The following is a 19,279-nucleotide window of genomic DNA, read 5'->3' on the forward strand; positions in this document are numbered from 1 at the left end:
GTAACCTTTTGGTGTATGGGAAGATGCTCCAACTGAGTGAACCACCCAGCCAGGGCTATTTTTGTGTCTTCATCATACTTTTCCATCCATCTGTGTTTTTCTTCTACCTCAAACCCCTTCTTTTCCTAGATAACATCTACTCACCCTTAAAGACTTATTTCATAAAATATATATGGCTATATACTTTTATTTAAAATCCCTAGATGAACATGAACCGTGTTAATAGTGGCTATTTCTGGGCATTGGAATGAAGGTTGATTTTTATTTTTTCCTTCCTAATTTTTTTGTGGTCTTACCTTTTACAGTGCACGTGAGCAGGAAAGGGGAAATAGGAAGGGCCCTTCCAGCTGGAGCCTAGAGGACCTGAGGCCACGCATGGACGTCCACCAGACACATTTTTGTTGAATGCCTATTGTGTATGAGCCAGGAAAGATGCAACAGAGAACACCAATGTGGTTCCTGCTCTCATCAGGTATGATTAAGGTGGCACCAAAACAAAGCGGTAAGTGCTGTCCCTTCCATTTTTGTCCCCACAATCATCAAGAGATTGGATTTTACCCTTTGTGGCTTTTTTATTTTTGCTATGTAGCCACTGCTTTAATATATTTGCGAGATCCATTTTCTAATAAAATTGACCAGTGGGTGCTCACAGGTTTTAATTTTCTTTTGTTCTGTTATACTCTACTTAAAAACATATATATAGGCATTTTCTCCTTTATGTCTCTTGGAGCAGGTGTTTGGTCCCAGCACTATGTGCTGACTTTTGAATAGGTTTTTTATTTTTTTAAATATTTTATTTATTTTTAGAGCGAGTGGAAAGGAGGGAGAAAGAGAGAGAGAGAAACATTGATATGTGAGAGAAACACCAATTTTTTGTCTCTTGAATGCCCCCAGCCAGGAGCCTGACCCCCAACCCAGGCATGTGCCCTGACCAGGGATGGAACCCGTGACCTTTCGGTTTGTAGGGTGATGCCCAGCCCACTGAGCCACACCAGCGAGGGCTGAATGGGTTTTTAAGAATGTGGATCATTTCGTCCGATATTGTGCCCGGTGGGAAAGGGTGGGGAATAAGCCACAGGACATGATTTGAGTCAGGCCTTATACCACTAAAAAATGATCCTGGCTCACATCATCTTAAGGGGATTCCTGGTAGACAATAACATTATAATTCTCTAGAAAAAAATTAAAAATGGGATTAGCATAGGGCTAATACTTACAGGAACTTCAGAAGAGGCAGCTCTTTTAGGGCACCAGGGTCTATGAAAGTTAAGCTTCTTGTATTCCGAATCTCTCTATAAAAGTTACAAGGAGCACATTCACCACAATACATCCATTTCTGTTCTTATCAAAGATAAAACAACATAAATCAGGTAGGACACGAGAAGAATACACTTGATGTGACATCCCACGGACTCTCCCTGCTGGGAGTCAGTCCCAACATAGTGCTCGGGGCTCCTCGCAGGGACACAGGAGCTGTTCAGCCTCTCACATCGTCAACTTAGTTTTGGTCCATTTGCATTTATGGGCAACCTTTCTCCTAATCACAGTCTCAGAGCCTTTTCTTCCTTTCGGTACAAATAGGAAAGAAAAACCTCTTCCATTGTTTGTGGAAGACAGAAACCTTTATTTTTAACAGTACCAAGTATCCTGGCCCTCGTTGCGGGGTTGAGCAGCTTTGATGGATGGCAGCAAAGCGACGAGGGCAGTGAGGTCCCTCTGTTAATTGCGATTTCAGACATGTGGGTGTGGTGAGTCTCCACAGTTAGCTTATGTTTATTTTTCTATGTCAGCAATTTTAAGACTCTTCTGCACATGTGGTGTGATATCACGTATGCCTGTAACTTACATAGTTGGGTTTATAGGCATGTTCTTCAAAATGCACAGTTAGCATTAGTGAAATTATGCTGTCATCGGTTAAATTAAATGTGGTCAACATATGTAGATTGGTTAGAAGAGTTTCAAGGCACTGCCTGTGCTTATATGAAGAGGATAGAAGAGCCCAGGAAGACCCATGGCCTTTCCTCTTTTGGATGGCACCTAAGGCTTGATGCCTAAAGGAACCTGCATTCAGTTGCTCATAGTGACAATTACAAGACTTAGAATAATGAAGGAGAATTTCCACAAAATTCATGCATTCCAGGTATACAATTAAATGATTTTTGGTAAATTAAAAAAAAACATTTTTAAAGATTTTATTTATTTATTTTTTGAGAGATAGGGGAGGGAGGGAGAAACATTGACTGGTTGCCTTTTGCACACACCCAGCTGGGGACCTGGCCTGCAACCCAGGCATGTACCCTGACCGGGAATCAAACCAATGACCTTTTCGTTCGTAGGCCAAGGCTCAATCCACTGAGCCACACCAGCCAGGGCAGATTTTTGGTAAATTTATAGAATTGTGCAACCATCACCATAATCCAGTTTTAGAACCTATTTATCAATGACAAAAGTAACCATATGCCCATTTGCAGCTAATTCCCACCCTCTCTGCCATACCTAAGAACTGCTTTCTATCTCCATAAATTTGCCTTATCTGGGCATTTCGTATAAATGGAATCACAAATATGTATTCTTCTATGTCTGGCTTTTTTCCTTTAGCATAGTGTCTGTGAGGTTCATCCACATAGCATATATCAGTAGTTTGCTCCTTTTTATTGTTAAATAGTCAGGGGGACCTGAGATCAAATCTGGCTCTGCTACTCTGGCTACATGACCTGTGGTAAGTTCCTTGACCTTTGGAGACAGTTTCCTCATGTAAATAGGGACAATAACAGCGCCTGTTTCATAAGACTTGTTAGGATTGAATAATGCCGGTAAGAAACTTGATGTGTGACTTAGCCCACAGTGAGGGCTCTGTAAACATTAATTTTATTACTGTTATTCTCCTAGGTGGAATGAAAGAGCAGACATCAAGAGCTTGGGTTGGGCTGCAATGTTCATACAAAATGTAAAAGCAGAACAACACCAAAACACTAGGTTTGGTATTTGACTAAGGATGTAGATATGAAACTGACCTTGGAAAAGAGGATGGAATGAACTCTGAGAACAGAACATATCTACCCCTCCCCGACCTCAGTTTACTGTCTATGTTAATAAAACCTTACTGGCCCATTGTTTTCATTACAGAACTTTTTCCCAGATAAATAACTTTATTGTTCATTACGGGAGGTTCTTGAGAGACCCATGAAGCTTCAACAGGAAGCATCAATAGTTTATATTCCAGAACTCTCAGAACCCTCACTTCAAAATCTTTGTCTTGTTTCTACTAATCCTATCACATCATGATCTTTTCCTAACCAGGACCCTGCATTGAAAGACCCACCTTAAACTAGATTTACATTTTTGTGCTGTTTTGAAGCTAAAAGCGCTCCACCCCTGGAACTCCCTCTGTCCCGGGTAAACTGAGGCGGGCGGCCACCTGCTGCACAATCTCCTCTCTCTCCCGCCCTGCCCCAGGGAGGGACAATCATCAGACTCTGTCGCGGCTGTGCACCTTCTCTGCAGCGTGAGCGATAAACTCCCCACCGGAGCTTTCCATCTGGGGAGGAGGGTTTGAGCTGCTGCCAGAGACAATCAAATGCAAACTATTTAGGAGAGTTTAGGAAGCTGTCTTGAGTGTGGTTTGTAGTCTAGAAAATTGTTCTTTAAGAGACTATGGTTGAATAAGCAGGCTTCAGTGAGTGACCCAAGAGAATGTTACAGTGAAAAGAGGTACAGCCAAATGAATCAGCTTTAGAGGTAATGAATGAAAGGAATTGAGGCCGTGCTGCTGGTTACAGCTGATTAAATGAGCTGCACCCTTCATGGCTGCTGTGAGAGAAGAAAGAGGTGCGAGAGTCTGCAGGAGAGGGGGCGGGGAGACACAAAGAGCCGATGGATTTCTGGGGGAACCGTAAGAGTTCAAGGAAAGATGAGTAGGAGATACGGCAAGAAAACACCAGGGAAAAGAAGCCGTTTTTTGAGGTAAGAAGGCAGTCAGCTCAATATTTGCTCACAAGTGACTTAAAAAAAAAAAATCAATGCTGAGAGAAAGGGAAACTCTGTATATGGTATCACTTATATGTGGAATCTAAAGACGTTGAACTCAGAGAAATAGGGCACAAAGTGGTTGTTACAAAAGGCTGGGGAGATACTGATCAAGGGAACCAACTTCCAGTTATAAGATTAATAACTTTTATGGCTCTAATATATAGCACAGTGACTATAGTGAATAGTACTGTATTATGTACTTGGAAGTTGCTAAGAGTGATCTTTAATGTTCTTACAAAAAAGAAATAGTAATTACGTGACAGGATGGAGGTATTAGCCATTACTATGGCAGAAATCATTGTGCAATAGCTAAATGTATCAAATCTGTACCTTATACGTTAAACTTACTCAATATTGTATTGTTAACTGTAGCTCAATAAAGCTAAGAAAAAAATAAATATCTGCTGAAGCAAAGAAGGAGAGGGGTTTTGAACGGGGAAGGGTTTTGAACTGCCAGTAGTTAACTAAACTGAGACAAGGTCAGAAGTGAATGTAGCTGGTATAACCTCCTCTAAGAAAGAAAGCAAGGAGGAATCAAGCTAAGTACCACAGAACCTCTGATAATGTGACAAGGGTGAAAGAGGGATTCCTGTATGAATGAGTTCCAAGGATGCCTGGGAGGCTGAATGTGAACCACACAGTTTTCAGTTAAGCAATCACGGTCCAATCGTATGGGAGGGTAGCTACGCTGCCAGGAAGCTGAGGCCACAGAGGGAAAGAAAACCTAAATGTAACTGAGCACAACGGGTTGGAATGGAGGTGTCTTCCATAGTAGGTGTGAACAAAAGCTGAAGGTGGAGGGGCTGCTGAGTCAGCAACCCAGGACCCCGGGTGACTGCGTCGGGGAGAGCTGCCCGGCCGACCTTCTCCTTCACCCGGGATTGTCCCTGGAGCAAGAAATAAACTGTGGTTCCCTTCCCCTTGTTCTATGTTTGTCCATTTCTTACAGTAATTGGCCTACCCAAATCAGTACAATGAACATCAGTACAATAAGTAAAATACAGAGTACACTGTTTATGGTGTTCATCTCCAGTAGATAGGTTTGGAGACTAGGAGTGTGTGATTTTCACTTTTTATCTTGTTCAAAAGAAGAAAAAGGTATAAAAGGCATGCAAAAATCCTCAAGTTAAAACAGAAAAACAAACAATCAAAGCAAAGCAATAGAGATTCTATATCAATTTTTAAATTAAAAAAACATGCAGGGCCAGATAGTCTGTTCAAATCTTCAAGTATGCTTTTCTGTGGAGTGGGGTGATTTAGCTGTGTTGGGGAAATATTTGAGGATCATGAAGCTTATAGGTTAGAAAAGCCCAGCCTTGGAAGGTTAAAGGGTAAAAAGGGACTGGGCGTACTTCATATGACTCAAGATGGTTCTGCCCATGAGGGAATGGCAGAGCTGACTTAAGTGAAGGAGGTGATAGCCCCCTCATTTTGCAGACTCAACAGGGGAGACACATTTAGAAAAGTGAAGCACCCCATCTCCTGTTAAACAGTTAGAGGCAACCCTGGGCTTCTAGGACTTCTCACTCCAAATTCAGCTTTTTTTTTTTTAAGGAATGGGAAATCATCCGTCAGAACTAAGAAAAACTTTAAATACTCATTATTGCTTAATTTCCCTTCATTAGATTTCAAATAAAATAGACATTTAGGAAAAAAGTGTTACCTTGATGCCCAGTGTGCAGTGTTTTCAGAAACCAGAAGATAAATAATGTAGCATATGTTCATTTTAATCATTGTCTAGATTCTGTTTTTTTTTCCTTTTTCTGAGAAACATTTAAGTCTCAGTAAGAGCCAAGAAAAGAGAAACTGGCTTATTTAAAACAACTGGCATTGTGGGAAGCACTTAGTAGCCCAGGCTAAACCCTAAGAATATGGGAAATTGGCAAGGTGAGAGGAGGGGCTTCTCAGGTTGTGGAGTCAGGGGCCAAAAGAGGGGGAATGGAGGCCTAAAACCCCTCGAATTAAGGAACTTTCCAACTACTGATTTCCTTCCCTTGTCTGGTGTCCCCCTTCCCAAAAGGCATTCGATCGTGGCATTTGACAGTGATCCTCAGGCTTAGAGGTATTTGCCCACACCCTAAACATCCCCAGTCCATGAGCAAAAAGCACGCCAAGCTGGGAAACAAATCGAGGGCAATAGCGAAGCCAAACTGGCATTTCACCTCCCAAGCCCGATGGGGCCAAGGGAGATGAAGAAGCTTCAGGCTCGCACAGGGCAAGGAGATGACTTAGCATGAGGTGCCCAAAGAGCTGAGAAACTGCCCCATCAGCATAGCTGGACTTTTAAAAAATATAAATGCAGTAATGTGGAAGCCGACATTATTTTAAACAAGAAACCGAAGGAAACCATTAGCAAAAAACCTAGCTCTCAGCCAGTCCCCAGCTTCTTTGTGACCTTTACTTTATTTTTATTTTCAATATTGTTACTAGTCTGCTTTTAAGTTCCAATAATTAAGAAAAATAAAAAGAAGGGAAGTGGGCCACTCTGATATTACTAGGTCTGTTCACTCTGGTGGGTGGACGAGAGTGAGAGTCACTAAAATTAAACAAATAATTATTGGACATCGATTATGCACAATTTTTCTGCGTGCTCTGGGAGATACAGTGAAGTAGAAACTAATTATTTAATTGCTTTAAAAACAAGATAAGTATATATTGGCAAAGCCATCATTGTGGTACTTTGGATGCTTTAAATGTTGTACAATACCAAGGTGGAAACTGGGACTAGAGTTAGGTAAATTAATTGTAAAGTAACATTTTATGATAGGCTTTTATCACATCATAGATCACCCATGTATTTTAACCTCAAGTATTAATTTCAAGATTAATGCATATTAAAGGAAACTGTAATTTTTTAAAAAATTTATTTCAATTGACTATAAAGATAATAAAAGTGAAACCTCCTATCATTCCGTGACTCAAAAAAAATCAGGTTTTTTCCCTGTTTGTAAGTATATCTTTTTTTTTTTTAAATAGCATTACGTCAAAAGTATTTCCTCTGGGATCAAATGGTCGATGACAACAGACTTCTAGTGCTTGCTCAGTATTTCATATTAAACCATTCTAATAGCTAAGCAGGTGGGTAGTTTCCAAATTTTTGCTATTATATATTAGCACTGCGACAAATGACTTTTTTATGTAAACTTTTTCTCACTCCTGTGTTTATTTTATTAAGGAAAATTTATAGACATGAAATTACTGGGTCAAAAGTATAGCGTCTGACAAAGTTCTTGGAATATATTAGATCTTTAGCTTCTAAAGTCCTGTTTTTAAACTAGCACTCACTTTTCAGTAATAGTCAATAAATTCATAGAATAAGTCATCTCTTACATTATCAAGGCCTTTCAATTAAAGAAATCTTAGTCTATTTTGATAATTATCAATGAAGTATTTTAGCACTAACATTCCATTATGTGACTGGGAGAAAATAATCTGTAATCACAGGATGCCAGTCATGATTTTGATGCATCTTCTAATTTATTGAGGAATTTAAAATAATAGATGTTAATTCAAATATAGTTTATAAATGTTCAGATTTTTGAAGCAGATTGAGGAAAATGTAAGTTTATTAGCAGATTTTTTCACTGGAAATAGAACTTTATGAAAGTAATTCTTCAAATTGCCTGGAAGATAGATATTGCTACTTTCATGATTATGTAATGATCAGGACTAAGACTGGTTGATAAATCCACTTGATTCAATTTAATGAATTGACAAAATTAAGTGTTATTAGACTATTTACCAAAAACCACACATTTTATGTACCTAGCTGTAGAATTTTTATTTACCTGTGATTTAAAAAAATCCACATAAAAGTAAAAAACATCCTTCTGAAGGCAGCATTTTATTTAATTATGTCTGCTTTTCATTAAAGAGACATTATGGTTTTGCATTGGTTTTGGAGGCAGACATTCTTGGTTTCAAATTCTGACTGTTGTGTCTTAGCGAGCAAACCTAGGTAGGAGCTCTGCCCGGTATGTGTTACCATCTTCCTTTTACACAGTAGCAACTGAGGCTTAGTGAGACCAAGTGGGACAGTGTGCGCGAAGCACTTTTAGTAGAGTGCTTGCCCATAGAAGGCAGTCAGTGACTGGTAGATACTATTAATAGAAGCAAAACCGGCAGCCATCTACATACTACTGGTTTCTTTAGAGAGGAAATGAAACAGAAGATGGAAGCGGCCGCCAGTGTTTCACTCTACAAGTATAAATCTTTATCAGATGTACACTTTTGAGTCAAACTAGTATCCCAGCTGAATTTTAAAACTGGGGAGACCTGAATTGTATCCACTTAGGACCCTCAATAACTTACAAGAAAAACCTGCCAGTCTTTGTAGTTTTCTTTAGCAAAACCTCAATGTCTTTTAATCGTCCTTAACTGATACACCAGTATAATTGCCACCTCTCCTGGCTATCAAATTACCCCCAACAAAGTGGCTAAAATAACAACCATTTATTATAGCTCAATTTTGTGGATTAGGATTTCAGCCAGTGCTAAACTTGGTGATTCTTCTGCTCCCTATGGAATCCGCTGGGATCACTGTTTGGTACTTAGCTGGTGTCTGGATCAGTCTGGCGGGTTCCATGCCTGGGGATTGCTAGAAGGTCGGGCTCAGCTGGGCCCTTCTCTGTCATCATGTAATCTAAGGACTTCTCCATATGGTCTTCCCATTATTAGCTATAGCTGGACAGTCATTGCCATCTAGAATCCTAAAATTATCAATCAAGAGTGGCGGTGGTTTGAGTCTATGCTGCATTTTTCATTTTATTTTTTCAAAAACTATTTTATTTGTTTATTTTTTTAGAGAGGAGAAGGGAGAAAGAGAGGGAGAGATCGGGGGCTTCTTACACACTACCATCTGGGGACATGGTCTGAAACCCAGGTAAGTGCCCTGACCTGGAATCGAACCAGCGACCTTTTGGTTTGCAGGACAATGTCCAACCCACAGAGTGATACTATTCAGGACCTATGCTGCATTTTTCATTGTACTTACATGTGAGTCATTCTACTCAAATTGTAGAAGGAATGTGATTCCAGCCGCTGCAGAGTTGCATCTATTGATAAGTAGCTGAACATCACAAAAACATAAGACAAAGTAAGGAGTTAGTAGGGTTGTGAACTCCAAACATACTATTTTGACATAACTTCTTTGCCAGGGGCTCCCCAGATCATAAAACATATACAAACTCATGGTTCCTTCCTAATAATGTTAAAATTAATTACTTTTTTTTTTTTTAGATCCTTTGAGACCTGAAAGTTTCCTAATATCTGAAGTTCTCTTCATCCTTCAGGTTTCATTTAACTGATACTTCCTTCAGAAGCTTTCCCCAAATTTCCTGATTAGGTCAAATTTCTCATAATATATCCTCATAGCAGCATGAACTTCTTTCCCTAATCATCACAGTGCAACTTGGCAACTGTTTGGCAGATATTTGATTGACGTTGTCCCATTATGCCCCAAATTGTCTGAAATGGAGAACCATGTTTGTTTCTGGTGGCCACTGAACCTCAGATCCTTTCACAGTGCTTGACATGTGGTACGCTCCTAACAAACATGTGGTAAGTGAATGACTGAATAAATGAGAGAATAGGTAAGTTACACAAAAGAGCAGAAAAGGAAAGATGTTACAAAAGAACTCAGGAATGAATGAGATATTTTTTAATGGAATACCTAATAACAGGGAATTAGAGAAGTAATTTCAAAGAAGATGAAGAGAAATCCACAATGCTGTAGTGGAACATTCCATAGGGTAATGACTACATATTATCTCAATAATTCTCTTCTTCATTTTGATGAGGCTAAAAATTCAAGGTTTGTTTTGAATTTTATAAGTAAAAGGTAAGAAACATTTTATGTACTAAAAAGGGAGGAAGAAAAACCTCTAACTACAAGAATACATAAGGAATGGCATTTCAAATAGTCTCCTCAAATTCCATCTTGTAATGAGAATGACTAATGCAGCCAAGTTCAGTGACTGCTTTTTATTGAGAGGAATGTCTATGATATTTGGGAAAATTAACAATTAGCAGATGGTGTCCACCTGTTGCCATAGTGGAGCTTGTTAACCCTGCCATACAACTGATCTACCAGAAAAGCTATTAAAACATAAGAGATGTCTGAGACTTGGTGAAGGATAATTAAGTGAGTGTTTATGAGGGATGGAGCAAACACTTTTATTTTATAAAGCTTCCCAGATGATCCTAATGTGCATAATGTAGGGCTCAGTAAATATTTGTCAAGTGAATGCATGAATATAGACAAGTGGAGACATAAAACAGGCAATTGTATAAGGGAGATGAGGGAGAAGTAAGAGCTGAATGAGAATTTGAGGGTTTTAGCTTACAGACCACTAAATGGTGCTACTGTTAAAGGGGGAGCGGGGAAGAAGCAGTTTAGGGGGAACATGTTGAGTTTATTTTGGACATGCTGTTTGTCCTGCTTGTGGGACACCAAGATGATAATGTTTGGAAGGAAGTTTGTGATGCAGGCCTAAACTATAAGAACTGATCAGGGTAGAGATATTCCTTCAGGAGTTAGTTGTATCAGGTAATAATGAAATCTGAAATCATTGGCTATATTTATGGCAAAATGCTTATTAAGTAAGATTTTGCCATATCCTGAGGTGTATTAAAATACATCAAGAATCATTAAATTTTCAAGAACAAATGAATTTAAATTTACTTTAGTTTTAAAAAATCATTTAGTAATTAGGGAATAGAGATGTAGCAAAATCAAATAAACATCTTGTACATAAAATTTTCATATATACTACATATGGAGGTGATTTTTCTGGATAGAACACATTTACAAAATAACATGTCATAACTGCAAACTTTTTATGTTAAAAAAATGACTTACATCCTGGAAATATTGGGCAGATTTGAAAATGCGCAACTGGGAATGGTTTTCAGATGAGTCTCTGTAAACTTCCTATAAAAATGTTACATGATTAGAGTTTTAATCATTGGACTTTTCTAATAACTCACCTTAATTATACAGAATACATATATTTCATTGTACATAATCAACAAACGTAATACTCAATGGAAAAACAAAGATACATTTTCCCCTAACAAAACAAGAATTAAGAGTGAGATTCAAATGCAGAAAATAAATCTTCAAACTTCATCTTTGAGTTAGCTGTAAATTGGTTTGCCATATTGAACATCATATGCAGTTTGCTAACTAAAGAGCAACTTAATATAGTCATAAGTTTCTTAGGACTACAGAATTCATATATGTGCTTGTCAATGGAAATGTCTTGGAATGCCATCAGAATATTAAGAGGAATTAAAAGTATTTGGTATCTATTAAAGATGAAAAATAGTGGGAAGGTTACAATATTTTTGCCTGAGCAAAAGTCCCTTCCCCTATTACCTTATTAAATCATCTCCTTGCTGCAGTTTGGAAATCACTGACTGACAAGCTAATTCTCCTCAGGATCATGACATCTTCGTTGCATAAGAAACGTAAATGTTGAGGCTTTCCTTCCAGTTTGCTTTTTTGGTTACCTTTCAGAAGTCTGAGACTGTTTTCTTTATAGATAATGGGACATCTTCATGCACTCCAGGATGTCTCCCCACCTCGGTGCTCCTTGTTTACTTCCTTTCTTTGCTATAGCAGCTGCTCAAATACATACAATCCTGTATGGGAAAAGGTGTGCCTGCAGTCCTAACTCACTCTGCGTCATGCTTACCTTCTTCTCTATGGGTCTGTTTTACCATTTAAAAATTGGTAATCACATACCATCCATTTATCATGTTATTTGAAGATTTAGACTGAAATTGTGTGTTTTCCTTTCTAGGCTGCAGGGATATTTTTAAACAATCGATTTCCTTGATCTATGCATTCTTTGAACTACTAATTTTTGGAGAACTGGAAACTGGGAAGTCCTAAGTACAGAGATGGGCAACTTGTTCATGTGAAAAATAACACCATAATTAATAAATAATGCAAGAATAAACACTGTGTTTTGTGTACTCACAGCTATAAACATACTTTTGCCCTACCCTGTATTTAGAACTTCTGGTTTCTAGTTCTGCTCATCAGGAACCAGGAAGTCACCCCTCCATTTTAACAATAAGCAAAAAGCTGATAAGACCGAAAAATCAAACACTCTTCTTGTGCCCATAAGAGAGGGACAACATAGGGCCAACTGCTGTCCCCAAGGCTGAAGAGACTGCCAAAGACACAGGGCATCCGGCCTCGCAGAGCAGAGACTCCAGAGTGAAGGCGGCTGGGGTCGCAGTGGTGGGCTAGGAACCCCGGCACTGTCACGACGAATTGCTGGAGGCCCAGAGTGGACAACTGTGAGAGTTGAACACTCCAAGGGGACCCAGTCATAGAGGGTCCTCCACAATTTCGTGAGGTTTATCTCCACTATCCTGACCAGACTCTAATAGTAAATATCAGAAAAAAATCTCCTTGTGCCTCTAGCAAAGAGAGGGGATAAGGAACTAGTTGGAAGTACACCACAGGACTGTTCTTCCCTCTGCTTAACAAGGCCTGCCCGCAGGGGAAACTAGTTAACCGAAGTCTGCCAGACCCGGGGAAGGGAAATAACACAGCTGCAGCCCAGTGGCGCCTTCCTGTCCTACGAAGGGGAGAGAAAAACACTGAGAAATACTTGGGAAGTTCACAGCCTAGAGGCACAGGCTTGCAGAAGGGCTGAGACCTAATCATAGGACAATCAAATGCTTCCCCTCCCAATACTAAAGGCCTCTACATCACTAAAGGCGTATTTATAGCCGTTCCTTTTACTTGGTATAGCATGTCTGCTTATTAAGAATTACATCTGTAACTTGCCCAATCAAAGCCTCAGCAGGACCAAATTAGTCAATAAAAGAACCTATTCAATCATATAGTCAATAATATTGTGATAAGTTTGCATGGTGTTGACAGATGATTACTAATATAAGTGGGGTGATCACAGTATAAGGTATAAAAAAAGTCAAATCATTGTATAGTGCACCTGAAACTATTATAGCTAATATAATATTGCATACCAACTATACCTAAATAAAAATAAATAAAAGGACCTATTAACTTGGAGGGTGGGAGGTGATGTGAAAGACAAAAGGGTAGACGGTGCGCCCTTTGCAAACATTGGTGTTTCTGCGTCAAGCCCAGTGTTGCCTTAGTCTGATTTCAGAAACTCAGGTCCTATAAGTTCAGGTCCCTGCCCTTCCTCGCAGGACTCCTACTTGCATTCCCTTAATTGGATTGATTAAAAGCCTATTGGTCCAGATCCAAGATTCTGATGTTACAAAGACAGGAGAATAACAAGTCGTCTGAGATCTCTGAGAAAAATTGGGCCATGACAAAGGGAAACAAAGGATAAGATATACACCTGTTCAGTATCACCCAAGGATATTGAGTTTCTTAAGCTCAAAGACAGTCTGACTGACAGAGCATGTCCTAGGGCGTGGGTCTTGAAGCACACTCACTGTAAGATTGCACACACTGCTTGTAGGTAATGTGGACCTCATTTATGATGTACGTTGGCTAAACATTTTCGGTTTATTCTGTGTTCAAAAGTGAATAACGTATTTAATTGAAAAGAACATTAGGGTAATGGTTTCTAAGGTGTTTGACTTGGAACCGAAATAGCACCTAAATGTAGTTTAGCTCTGGCTGGTGTGGCTCAATGGATTGAGTGCAGGCCTGCAAACCAAAGGGTCACTGGTTCAATTCCCAGTCAGGGCACATGCCTGGGTTGCGGGCCAGGTCCGCTGTTGGGAGTGAGTGAGAGGTCACCTTGCATTGATGTTTCTGTCCCTCTCTTTCTCCCTCCCTTTCTCTAAAAATAAATAAATAAAATCTTTTAAAAAATGCAATTTAATAAACTTCGGGCTAAAGATTCAAGTCCTATTTGTATCCTTTCCCAATGTATGAATTCCTGAAGCACAATATACATGGTTCTTGAATTCTTTCTTTCTCTCACACGTATAAACACATACACACTTTAAGGTGAACAAATATCTCTCTCCTACTACTGAGTTAGTTGTAGTTGACAGGGTTCAGGACACACTGTTCCCAAATATGGCACCTTGGCATATTGAATATTTTAGGCAGGAAGAACTTGAGAAATAGCAGGTGCAGGAAAGACTCTCTGACCCTCCTTCTCCCCTGAAGCATGTTATAAAATCCTCATGTAGGACGTGTCCTCCTTATACTCAAAGAAAGAACATCTCTGAAGACACCTAGAGGAGTCTAAGTGAAGACGCCTTGCTGAGTTCCCCCAGTTAACTACTCTTACTTCAGACTCCTTGTCCTATTACATTTTCCTCTGACTTTCCACTCTTCATGAAACAAGCATAAAAATGTTCAAGTTTAACTACTTCACCTCCTCATTTCCCTCTGAAGGCTTCCATGTCACATAAAACTCAGAAGAAATAAAGTTGCTTTTCTCTTGTAAATCTATCATCTGTTAGAAAGCTCCAGCTAGTAGGCTAGGCTAGAAGGAAAAAAAAATATGTATTTCCCTCCCCTATAGTTTCTGGCAGCGCGGATGGGGCAGTAAAAGGCTGGGATACCCCGCTCTCCTTGGACACTGCAGTTGAGGTCTGGGACAGCTGACAAAAAGCTGGCAGAGGTAAGAGTTCTCACTGTACCAGTTTTGTGAATCTGTCTTGCTTAGTTGAGAGAAGGAGATAAAATTTCTCTTTGCCCCTTCTTTTCCAAATTCAGATTAGCAGGGAAAAAAACAAATATTTACTAGAGTTAGTTGTTTGGATTGTGACTCTCATGAATTTGTATATTGTATATTGGTTGATCCTCCATCCCAGGGAGAGCTATTACTTTCCTGTGGGTTTTGTTTGTGTTCTGAGAGCGTGGCTTGGTTTTTCACCTGTCTGGGTATGCAGGCTGTTAGTCACCTCAAGTAATTCACCCAGGAAACAAAGATTCTGTGCTCTATCAAAATAACTTCCTGTGCTTCATGTTGCTTTTATTAGGTCCTTTGATTAAAGAAAATCTAACCTTCTTGATATTAAAAGGGTTTTCTTCATAGTTATGTAACCTTCTATGTTAGCCTTTAAAATCTTTTATTGTCACTTTGGTTAAATAGATGACCGGTGTCTTATTTAATCAAGTGTTCACATTTTTTAAAAACTTTTTACGTATTTATTTATTTTTAGAGAGGGAAAGGGAGGGAGAGAGGGAAACATCAATGTGTGGTTGTGTCTCACACACCCCCTGCTGGGGACCTGGCCCACAACCCAGGTATGTGTCCCTACATGGGGAATCAAACCGGGTGGCTGTTTGGTTTACAAGCTAGTGCTCAGTCCACTGAGCCACACCAGCTAGGGAAGTGTTCACATTTTTTTGATATTTTGAAAAACTTCCCAAAATAAAATTTTGAATAAAATCTTTTTGACTTTGAACCAATGTTGAGATTTCTCAGAGGTCTCTTCCAAAACATACTTGAGAAGAGTTTATATGATCAATCATTCTTCTTGTTGCCCTGTAACTGATTAGGCCAATTTTAATGAGACTGGACTTATTTTTGCAAATAGAAATAGTCTTTGATTGTCTTTTGTAGAAATGGAGGTGACTGTAGAGGAAAAACATCTATTTCAATGAAAAACTATAATCCACCTTTGTGAATGTTTATTATATTTGAGCTATTTTCATTTCTTTACAAACTGGATCCTGTCATTTGTGCATTTTATCAATAATTAATGTTTCCAATTTTTTCCCACCTTCCTGACTTGGCATCACTGAAGACCAAAACTACTCATTTCCCATAGCCCTGAAAACTGAAGCTGGCCGATGATTATTAACTTTATCATGACAGATCACATGTGGGTAGTTTTCCTGCCTACTGCTGTTTGGGCCACTCAGAAAGTTCAGTGGAACACCCACTGTTATCATCAGAGATATTCAAACTGTAAACCAGGAAAATCACTGGACTGTTACCGTCGGTCCTAATCACCTGAAGATGCCCTGTACCCAACATCTGGAAATCTTCTTGCCCTCTGGACTCAAAAACTGAATTTATCATTTGTTTTAACCATTAACCTTTTTTTCCCCTTTTATTTCCACTGAAATGTATCTTGTTAAATGCCTGTTAACTAACACCATATAGAGGCCTAATTTAGGTGGGTGCCTGGGTGCCATAGTCCCACCCATATCACTGCCCCGTGAAATGAGACATAACTGTTTAGGACTGACTTATTCCCAGGACTGAGAGACTGATTCATGGGACATGGGACAACTTACCAATTAAGTTTCTGGACATTCAAACTTCTTGGAGAAAGTTTCAGATTGAGGAATGTGGGGTTCAGGACATGTCACCCCAACATATATCACCTTAACAAATTGAATTTTTTAAACTGGAGGAATTTGAGAAATGGCAGGTGCAGGAAGGACTCTCTGACCTTCTCCCGCCCCCACTTCTTACTTAAAGCAAGTTATGAGATTCTCCTGTGAGAGTTTGTAACAGGGTGCAGCTAGGCTCCTCCCAAAGGGGATTTGTAATGGGTCCAGAAATTGAGGTGTCCAAGAAAAATATAGGATATTCTCCCCTCCCCCACCCAGGCAGGCTGCCATGGGGGATAGGAGACAGGGAGCAGAGCAATTGAGAGTCACTTTGCATGTCAGTAACAGGAGGATAGCTTCATACCTCATATGCAAAGATGGTTGTTTTGCATATCAGCAAGCCTAACAGGGAAGGTTTGCATAACTTTAACTGAGGATGTAACTGGGCAGCTGCTCCCCCACTCTGTCCCCCGCCCACCCCGTCCCAGTTACAGCAGGTGTGCATGAGAACTCAGAGATGGTTCGCTCCATGATGCAACAATGTGAAGACCATGTGCGAAGGAAAGGGGAGGAAGGACTCTTGCTAGTGGGCTGTGAGAAGGTGCCACGTGATTCTGAATTAAGAACTGGAGATCGTGGCAGGGCAGCAGATGGTGCTGGGAACAGCGAGAGGCCTGCCTAGCTGAGCTCAGGACTTCTCTGTTTTTTTTTCCTCTGAAGGACGGTACCCCTGACTGGCCTGACTGGCCTGACTGGGCAAAGAGGGGAAGGCAGGACTGTGTGTGCTGGTGGGTGTTTTAAAGGGATTTTGAGGTTTAATGGCAACATTTAGCCATTATTCATATATACCTTTAGAATAAATAGTTCCTTTCCTTTTCACCAAACTCTGCCATCGAACTTTTTTTTTTTTTTTTATATAAAAATTATTTTTTTTTTTTTTTTTTTTTTTTTTTTTTTTTTTTTTTCCCCCCCATCCCTTTCCCCCCCCCCCCCCTTTTTTTTCTTTCTCCTTTCTTTTCTTTTTTTTTTTTTTTTTTTTCTTTTTTTTTTTTTTTTTTTTTTTTTTTTTTTTTTTCTTTTTTGTATTATATATCCATTTTTCTTATTATCCCCCGAAAGCCATAATCCCCCCCCCCCCCCCTTTTTTTTTTTTTTTTTTTTTTTTTTTTTTTCTTTTTTAAGGATGGCAGGCAAAGGACCTAGAACAGAGGGACCCTGGGGAAAGGGGGGCATTGTTCTGGTAATAGCATCCAGGGCTCCCCCCTCAATGGGTCCACGTTTGGTAACAAGTTGGCCTTCCTGTCTTTGGGGATAAGGAGCATCCAAACACAGAGGGATGCCTAGGAATCAGAACAAACAGGCCTTGCTAAGTTTCTCTTCGTGTAGAAACTTTCCTACCCCTTTGTCCTATCACATTTTCCCACCCCTTCCCAGTCTAGACAAATGGGTATGCTTTCTCTTGTTAATCTTTCTGGGTACAGAGCCCTAGCTAAGAATCTAGAAAAGTAGATGGAAAAGATGTGTTTTCTCCCCTACATAACAGGACGAGTTTTAAAAGACAAAAATATTTGAAATGCCAACATTTTGCCAAATTTCACAAACAAGATATTCTTCTTAACCAGCTTTTCTTACCAAAGACAGCCCACCAATACACGTAGACCAGTAAGGATTATGCATCTCAGAACAGCTGTCTCACTGAGGATAGAAAATACACAATAAGTTTTAAACAAAAGTAAAGAGGGGAATGCCAGCTCTCCTAGCTCTAGATGGAAATGAATTATCTATATACTCAATAAACTTAGTTAATATCATGATGATTATAATGCAGCCTGCACCAGAAGATTGATTTGAGTGTTGTTAAATAAATGAATTACCAGAATGGCAACTGATCATATAAACTGCCAAATTCAATATAGCAACTTGTACATTTAGGCTGAATATTTCAGGGTAATGTGTACATAATTTGGAAAAAAACTCATTCATGAGTTAATCTTTCTTTTTACTTTTGGTATGTAAATTTCCTCTCTAAAATCTACCACGTAGCAGTATAAACTTTCCTTCACCTTCTTTCCTAACTTTTAAAATCTCACTGGTCTGATTAACTTTATGAAAACAAGAAAGAATTTCCTTCAAGGCTTCTATTTCTCAAGTAAAGCACACAAATCATTGGCTAGGACACGACATCTAGCTAAACTAATAATGAAGATACCATATTTATTTATAGAGTTTTACTCGGAGAGTCATGGAGAATATCGTAATATGTGGATGCCTTGCCTACCCCTCGCTGGCCCCATGTGCGCAAGCCTTAACCCCTGTGGAGCCTGCATGGTCATTTTGCTAGGCAGTAGTTTTGTAGCTAGAGCTAATTGACAGGAGTGTTTATTGCCAACCTATTTGTCTTTTTGTCCCTCCATCTTGGGACAAGCAGCTGGATGGGTTTTTTCCCCCTATTGTCTACATTTTCAAAAGCAGGGCTTTTATTCAAAGAATCTTGTGACATTAGGTTACTGCCTTAAAAGAAGATGGGAGAGAAAAAATGCAAATGATTGTATTTGGCCAAAATATTTTCTTTTACTTTTGCAGTACATCTTGGGTATTCATAAAAAAGGAACAACACATATGTATAAGTACCAGTTCTTCTGAAAAGCATTAGAAAAACTTCAAGATGTTCTTTTATTGTTCAAAGAATTCATATCAAAATAGTATTTGTTTCATATGAAAATATACTAGGTACTGAAGAGACTTTTTACTTGTCTTTGATGGTTCAAAATAAGAAGGCAATGATACTTTTTAAAAAATTTTTATTTGTTTTATTTATATTTATATATTCTTATTTTACTATTAGTAACTAAGGCGTCACATGTAACTCATCAGCAAAAAACAGTTTATAGCTATAGCTTCATATCCTAAGTGGAGTCGGTACATTTAACAGTTAAACAAGTTGGCTTTAGGATATGGAAGTTATAAAGGAGAATAAATATTTAAACT

At 39.1% G+C, this 19,279-nt stretch overlaps 1 protein-coding gene across 1 annotated transcript in view; it reads right to left on the reverse strand.

The window, feature by feature from the left end:
- TSHR (thyroid stimulating hormone receptor) overlaps positions 1–19,279 on the reverse strand; it is a 91,086-nt gene that overhangs the window by 33,673 nt on the left and 38,134 nt on the right. The window contains exons 2-4 of the mRNA XM_054566986.1: positions 10,889–10,960; positions 9,023–9,097; positions 1,218–1,292 (exon numbers count right to left, since the gene is read on the reverse strand). Of these exons, the coding sequence (XP_054422961.1) occupies positions 1,218–1,292; positions 9,023–9,097; positions 10,889–10,960 (222 nt within the window). The remainder of the gene's footprint in view (positions 1–1,217; positions 1,293–9,022; positions 9,098–10,888; positions 10,961–19,279) is intronic.

Source organism: Pteronotus mesoamericanus, unplaced genomic scaffold (genome assembly GCF_021234165.1).
Source record: "Pteronotus mesoamericanus isolate MK-2021 breed Mesoamerican mustached bat unplaced genomic scaffold, CSHL_Meso_final contig_182, whole genome shotgun sequence".
NCBI lineage: Eukaryota > Metazoa > Chordata > Mammalia > Chiroptera > Mormoopidae > Pteronotus > Pteronotus mesoamericanus.